This window comes from Pyxicephalus adspersus, chromosome Z (assembly GCF_032062135.1).
Source record: "Pyxicephalus adspersus chromosome Z, UCB_Pads_2.0, whole genome shotgun sequence".
Lineage (NCBI taxonomy): Eukaryota > Metazoa > Chordata > Amphibia > Anura > Pyxicephalidae > Pyxicephalus > Pyxicephalus adspersus.
The window spans coordinates 24,681,173-24,689,513 of NC_092871.1; the positions used below are offsets into that span (position 1 = coordinate 24,681,173).

The 8,341-nt window shown below is 36.5% G+C and overlaps 1 protein-coding gene across 1 annotated transcript in view; it reads right to left on the reverse strand.

The window, feature by feature from the left end:
* Positions 1 to 258: 258 nt before the first annotated feature.
* LOC140344089 (sodium- and chloride-dependent neutral and basic amino acid transporter B(0+)-like) overlaps positions 259 to 8,341 on the reverse strand; it is a gene marked incomplete in the record, with an annotated part of 27,072 nt that continues 18,989 nt past the window's right edge. Inside the window, 6 exon segments of the mRNA XM_072431017.1 lie at positions 259 to 543; positions 1,746 to 1,913; positions 2,478 to 2,587; positions 4,147 to 4,363; positions 5,029 to 5,183; positions 7,395 to 7,623. Coding sequence (XP_072287118.1) covers positions 397 to 543; positions 1,746 to 1,913; positions 2,478 to 2,587; positions 4,147 to 4,363; positions 5,029 to 5,183; positions 7,395 to 7,623 — 1,026 coding nt within the window.

Below are 8,341 nucleotides of genomic sequence, written 5' to 3' on the forward strand. Positions count from 1 at the left end.
TGAATGCAGACCTGGGAATCCTCCTGTAATGATTTCCTGGAACTTCTGATGGGTCCGCAAAATCGGTTTGCCGAAATTTCGCAGACCCATCGGAAGCTCGAGGAAATTTTCGTGAGAATGCCGGAGGCATTCTCACTCATGCCTACTTGCTACATTTATTTCAATTTATTGATTCTCTTTTGGCAAGCCTTAAGCTTTTCTTCTTATGTACATTAGTCTGTGTTTATCATAAAAATATTAATTACAAATGCAAAATAGTTGTCATTTCAGTAATCTCTTTTATTAAAACACATAATTAAATAATTGGCTGATTCCTGGGGGTTTATGTATGTGAAAGTAGTTTTTAAATAAACATAATAATTGACGGTTACTTGAAAGTCCATACAACTGAGATGGTCAAAGATAGGCATCATTGTCATATCCCATCATGGCAGTTACAGTGGGAATCTCTACAATATCCTTTTGTGTGTCAGGCATATGTTTGTATCGATCTCCTCGATGCTGGGCTAATGCTGGTCCCCAGTTGTCTGAAGGTCTGCAAGTCTTGAAAAACAAAGGGAAATATAGAAGATAAGTTGTACCACGAACTGATAAATACTGTCACTTCTATAAACTGGATTGTAATTTCAGGGTGTCATCATGATCTCAGAGGGTGACCTCAGAAGCCATAATCACCAATATAAGTTGTTCCTTTCTTTGCTGCTGCAGGTAAGAATGGGGGTGTAATAAGATTGCCATAACCAAATTACTATGTGCTAGCTTTTACTTTACAGCTTGCATAGGAAATGTGGTGCATTGTAGCTGCATTCACCGTCAATTTGTAGACAGCAGCACAAATGAATAGGAACTGTTGCAAGAAAATAATTTTATGAAGCCAGGTGACAGGTGAAAACACAGCATGATGCATCCAAAAGTATATGTCCAAATGTTGTTTTTTTTCACTTTTGTATAGAGCAGAAAAGTGTTAAACCCCTATTTAGGTAGTCCCCATGTTACATAAAAGATAGGGACTATAGGGTTGTTTTTAAGTTGAATTTGTATGTAAGTCGGAACAGGTACATTATTTTATTAAATGCAATTAGGACAGATGTTTGTCTCAACATAATATTAGGTAGCATGGTGTCAGTTACTGTATAAAAAACCTCACTGTGAGCTTTTTTTTATGGAGCCTAGACATTCATTAACTTCTGGAGCAAGCTGTGCTTTGATATGCAAAAAAGAAAAAACTGCAGAGTTTGTCTTGATCATTAAAGAGTTACAAGAGCTTGCAGAACAGCAATAGATTTCTTCGGGAAGTCATGTGAACCGCCCCCTCCCCCCATCAAGCCTCCATCTTGCACGTGAACAAGCAGGGAAGCCCCGTTTGTATCTAGGAGTCGTCTGTATGTTGGATGTCCTTAATTCAAGGACTACCTGTAACATTATTTTATGCTGTCTGCATTTCAATTCATACCCTGTTGTTAGGACACTAACATGGAATCTGACATTCCCTCAAACATTCCCTGGTGAGAATCTTCTGGGTCCATGTACTCCCATTGCATTAATTGAATAAATGTTTAAGCTAATGTCAGATTCCCTGTTTTATAAATAGAATTGGACCTCTCCTTACTTTATATCCAATGAGGAAGGAAGACTCTGCAATAAAAACTTGAAAGAGGATATAACCGTATCCTACCTAGTTTAAAACAAAATAAAATCTTTTTGCATTCACATGCCCTTTATAACTCCTATGCTAACCCACTTACTTGTAATATGTTTCCTCTTGCTTTGATAATTTTTACAATAGCTATAATAGGAATCCACATTAGACAGAAAGAGATCATGCACCATCCCAGAGCTGTTCCCCAAGCAGGATATTTAATGTGACCATATGAAGGAGCTTCAAAAGTAATGAGTGACCACAAGAGAATAGCCTGGGGAAATAGACAGGAAAAAATATTTGAATTATTTTGTATGTAGTAGATAGGACATTACATTACAAGACTTAAGTTTTTACTAGGTAGGGCTAAAAACAGATACATACATTGTATCTCTCAACTTTGACTGTAAAGCTGCGTACACACCTGCAATTTTTGTCGTTGGAAAGGATCTTTCACGATCCTTTCCAACGACAAGGGAGTGCACGATGCATGAACGGTGCTGTACATACAGCACCGTTCATGCTCTATGGGGAGGGGAGGGGGAGAGCGACGGAGCGGCACCCTGCTGCGCGCTCTCCCCTTCCCTTTCATTAGGATCGGTTGTCGTCCATCGTCCGTGGATCCGGCAGGACGGTCTTTCGGACGATGGACGACAACGACTGTACACACGGCAGATTTTCGCCCAATAATTGGCCGATGCTGATTATCGGGCGATAAAAATCTGACGTGTGTACGTAGCTTAAGTCATTCATTGATTAATCTTAGAAATGTACAGATTGATTCCTCCTGTGAGAAGAAACAATAGTTCACAAGCTCTTCTGCATCCATATTGCTTACCGATAATAATAATGGTGATATAAAGAACCAGCATAATCTCCACCATAACCAAAAAATCCAATGTTTCTTTCCAATCATCATTTCAATGTCCTCAATAAACCGGTTGCCACCTGCAAGTATAAATATTGAAAGATATTGAAAGCCTGACATTGATACTTATGGTATCTGTCATTGATACTTACCATATTTGATTGACTTTCCATCTTTACTAGCAGGTCATTCTCCATATTTTGTTGATGCTTAACAAATGAGCATCAACAAAAAAAAAACCTTATGACAATGGTGCTATCACACTGTTTGCCTCCAAGTGTCCCATCCTATCCCACATTTAAAACTCCATAGGAGTGAAAATCAAGATTGACAGCATTAGCCTTTGAACTTTTTACTACTTGCATTGAAGATTATCTGGCATCTTCCCATGCAGATACAAATCACACAAATAATCTAGCTACTAGTTTAAGACAACACTAGAAAAGCTGGGGGCTCTCTAGCCTAAAAGATTTAAAGGGACTCCTGCATTTAAGATCATATTGTAATATAGTACATTTGAAAAGAGAGAAGTGATAGAGTAAGGCTTTTAAATGGCACTCTCTTGGTAATTATTGTAAATAAAATTGTTACTTTATTAATTAACCATACACTTAAAATGATTAATACACAACAATCAAATTGTACAAAAGTGCCAATACAAAAACTGGACAATATTGTGGAGTATCGATTAAACTACAATTGCCATTCATATACTTAAAAAATATAAGTGAGACGAATAGGTCTCCTGACGCGTTTCGCTCAAGAAGACTTTCTCAAGGCTTTGGGCAAACGCGTTGGGAGGGAGACCTTTTCTTCTGACATATTTATAAGTGTGGTAATCATTTTAGGTGTATAATTAAATATTAAGGCAAATATTTTATTCAAAATATTTATCAAGAGAGTGCTCTTTAAAAGCCTTCCTCTATCACTTCTCTCTTTTCAAATGTACCAAAAGTCATAAGCTAGGCATACAACGTTTTCATCGATTTTTGGTTTCAGTGTCTCCCCTTATGGAATTCTTTTATTGATACTGCATATTGTAATATAGACCTAGGGTAACCTAATAAGGGAACAGTATACATTGTTAGAAATTATGGTACTCCTTAATTTGAGCAGTATAGCATACAAGGTCACATTTATTCCAAACTACACTAAAGAAACTAGGTGGCAAATTTTCTGAAACCAGAGCTGGGATAATGGATCCCATTTCGACAAATAATATCACTGAATGACTTTTAAAACTATATTTTTATTTAACATTTTTCACTCTATCTATTTCTTATTCAGTGTTTCACTGCTTTTTACAGGCAATATTATCTTACTCCAACAGTTATTACTCACTGATGGATTTTTATTATAACAAATCAACGTCTATTTTAAATTTCACAGTTAAAAGACACTTCTGGTTGAAAAAAATGCACACTGCAGTCATTTTTTTTTTTTTTTTTTTTTCAATAAGTCATTTTTTGTTGGGGATTTTTGTGCTTGTAACTATAGCTAGATCAGTAGAGTGTGAGAATGCCTTTGAAAAAAATCTTTGCCTATTAGAAGAACTACAATAAATGAAGGTAAATAAACCCTTCAGAGGAACTTGCCAAACTCTAGTGTACATGGGTATAATACAGTCCTAAGATATTACCATAAATCCAGCAAATTCCTACTAATTCCAGCACGGCAGCAAAGAGGAGGGCCCATCCACCGCAAAAGTAATCAATCAAATTTACCCAGTATATTCCTGACTGCAGAAAATAAAATCAAGGGTTAACATAACCATACCCAATAAATAATACATAAATAATACATATAATATTAAACCATAGGTAATAATTTTATGATGACATGGGATCACAAATCTTCTGGAAATGAAGAAAAGTGTAAATAAAACAAGTGATAACAAAGTCACAATCTAATGATATATTATTAAGGAGCTATACCAGGCAACAAATAAAATATATTAACTACAGGTAGTCCCCGGGTTAAGGACATCCGTCATACAGACGCCTCCTAGATATGAACTGGGCTTCCCTGGTCGCTGTGTGCAGAAGGGAGGCTTAAGGGGGTAGGGGGCAGTTTGCATGACTTGCAGAAAAAATCTTTTGCTAAACCCAGCTGAGGTTGTGGGTGATCCCGGGAGGGTGAGCTTTTTCTGCAGCCCCTTGTAACTCTTTCAACAGCTCCCTGGACAACATGCTAATTGAGTGCTTGTCATCCCTTCATTGAAGCACTTAGGCTCAATGCTCCCCTATGAGGTGATTTAGTAAAAAAAAGTTCAGAATCTTCTTCTACAAGACCTACAGAAACATATGTTTTGTTTAGATTTATGGTTTAGGATTTCGATAAGACCAATCCTCAGCAATTAAGCCATTTTTTGGGTGAACCCTTAGAGGCTGCTTATGTTTTACAAAGTAGGGACGGTTAGGGGAGTTGACAGACTTAAACTTGTTCTTTGCCTAGAGTTCCAAGTCAAAAAAATGACATCACTAGGAGCCTCATAAAAATGACCATCTCTAATGTTTATTACAGTTCCAATTATTTCAAATATATTCTTACCAAGCATTGCAAACTGTGAGTCCAGGCCCAAAGTAAGTAGCATGAAGAAGAACAGAAATGACCAAAGTGGAGAAATCGGAAGCTGGCTTAAAGCTTCTGGATAAGCAATAAATGCCAAACCAAAGCCTAAAAGAAAAGTAAAAGCATAATAATTCATAGGTATATTAAAATAACATATAAAACAGTGTTACAAACGGTACTAGTTTTTTCTATAGAGATTATGCATTAATGAGAAGACCCTAAATATTTTGTCTACATGTTTTTGGTTGTCCACGTCTGGAAAGGTACATGAGCACATCAGACAACTGAAGCTTTTCATATTGTAGTTATTAATCAAGCTGTAGACAGACCCGCTAGACAAGGTTGAAGCTTTGATTACCATTAATATAAGTTTAATACATTGCAATGAATATAAGGTATGTATGCTAGCTTTCTACTTGATTAGGGCATACATATGAAAAAGAATGTTATATTGTTTATAACTGCATCAGTATATGTAATATTATTTAAATAAAATACTGTGTGTTACATTACACTATGTACAAGAGTGGGACATCTTTTTCCTATACAGGTAGTACCCGGGTTAAGGACATCAGACATACAGATGTCTTCTAGACATGAATGGGGGTTTCCTGCTTGCTGTGTGAAGAACGGAAGCTTGGAGGGGGCGCTTTAAATGATCTTTTGCTAAACACAGCTGAGGTTGTAGGGGATTTTAGGGGGGTTGGGCTCTTTCTGCAGCCTCTTGTAACTCTTTAAAGACCAAGACAAACTCTGCAATTGGTTCTTTTTGCATATTAAAGCACAGCTTGCTCCAGAAGTTCATGAATGTCTAGGCTCCATAAAGTTTTTTTTTTGTTTGTGCTTAATTTACAGTGAGAATTTTATACAGTAACTGACTGAGACAAGCATCTGTTCTAATTGCATTTATTAAAATAAGGTACCTGTTCCGACTTACATACAAATTCAACTTAAGAACAAACCTACAGTCTTCATCTCGTATGTAACCCTGGGACTACCTGTATTCACCTTCATCTAGGGGGTCATCTAGTAACAACAGAGGGGATTAGATATCAGCACTAGCCTTGTGTACATAGCACTATTTTGTTCAGCACCCTTTCCCATTCCCAATTAAATGGATGAGACAGAGGGGTCAGTTCTACACAGGGGCAAAGGTCACACATTCCTGTTTATACATTCACCCACATCACAACCAAACCCAGACCAGAACACACAAAAATTAGAACTTTGCACATTTTTCAAATATACTTTTTACATAAACCAAAGTAATAGTCTAGAGCCCAGATGATTTTCAGGGTGCCCAGCTACAGTATACCACCCTGGTACTGCAGAATAAAAAATAATATTTCATAGGTGCATACAATAGTCTGAATTTATTCACATAGTTTAATCCTTTTTTACAGTTGCTAAAAACATGGGTCTTGGTTTGGGTTTTAATTAGATTTTCTCTTACGTGTATGTATATCCAAAATGCTTTCCTTTGTTTTGCATAGATTTGGAAAGGATTACAACCCTTATCAATTTTCTACAATCAACTTTCTACAAAGTTTGGGAAATTAAACTAATAAATAGTTTTTACTGTAATCGAGGTCCTAATTTGTAGATAAAGTTGAAGGACTTGTTCTGGCATAAATGTTGCCTTTACCACCACACAGATAGCAACAAAGTTCTGAAAGAACCACTCCCTCTTCTTTGTTCTATTCAAGGTTGCATTACATACTCTTTAAAGTTCTTTTGAAACTCCTCATCTATCCAAAACTACTATTTACCACTACCACTACCACTATTTACACAACATCAATAAAACAAATTTCAAATTAGAATGAGGAGTATTTGACCTTAACAGTTTCACCAGGTAAAAAAGAAAAGAAGAAAAAAAGAAAAATATTACAGCCAGCCCATCTAAGGATTAATGAGCCTCTCTCTCTTTCTCTCTGTATACATATATACAATTTTTAGACATGCATTAACTGATAAATGGTCTTGCTAAAAAATTAAGCTTAAGAAGAGAAAATGTTATAGAATGAATAACAATATATATTTAAGACATTTCCTCATACATGTAAACATTGCAATGATGTTGGACTTTAACTTTTACTTTAGCTTAATGGAATTTAGTAAATTTTTTTATCTATTCCCAAGTTCAAGGATGCTCCTAGAGAAAAAATCCATCCATCCAGCCAAAAAAAACAAGAAAAACAAAATCAAAGCAAAATCCTAACTAACCTATAGATAATCACTACAGAAAAATATAAGTAAACATGTTTTTGGTAAATGGGTTTGTTGAAAACATACAGTACTGTCACTTGTATGTACCTGAATCTACTATTTCAGACACCGATTTTTCAGAAATATGAGCCATATGTCCCAGAATAGAGAAGATAGCGAATCCTGCAAACACGCTAGTGCCACAGTTTGTCACACAAACAATGATTGCATCTGAGTAGCAGTTGTTGTGGAACTTGTTGTATGAAGACAGAGCAATAAGACCACCCCAGGCTGTGGATAGTGAGAAGAAGATCTGGGTAGCAGCATCCTTCCACACCTGCAAATTGACAAATGTAATAAAAAATAAATCATAAATCTCCAAAATCCACTTTAGTAGGTAAATATTCAAACCAGTCATGTGGGTGCATTTTAATAGATGGGTTTAGTTATTGTTACAGGAGGTCATGAAAACCAAAACAGCACAACTATTGAATGAAACATGTTACCTGGGCTGGCAAATTTCAGTTTAAACTATTTTGGTGCACACAATAATAGTTCATAGATCCATACCTAGCATTGGCTGTTCAGTCCCCAGTCAGAAAATGATTTCTTTAGAAACTGAAGTACTGATAGTATCTTGGGGAAAGATGTGACGTTGTACAAAAAATCTATCTTCTCTTCCATTGTGGTCCTCATAAATCAATATATATTCTGATATGAATACATAATACGAGGGGGTGCTGAGAAGTTCCTGGCTTTGCTCAGAAAGAAGAGAGCCAGAGTTATGAAATAACACATTTATTCAACATATTCCCCTTGAGACTGATGCACTTGGTACAGCGTAGTTTCAGCTTTTCTAGACCGTTCAAATAAAGTCGTTTGATTGGGCCGCAAACCAGCTCTCAGCAGCATCTTTGACGTCAGAAATGTCCTCAAACCGTTGCCCCTTCAAGTGTTTTCCTTGAATTCGGGAACAGATATTAGTCCGAAGGGGCCAGGTCAGGTGAGTGGGGGGATGGTGGCCCAATTGGAAACTCATGGTGTTCGATTTGGCA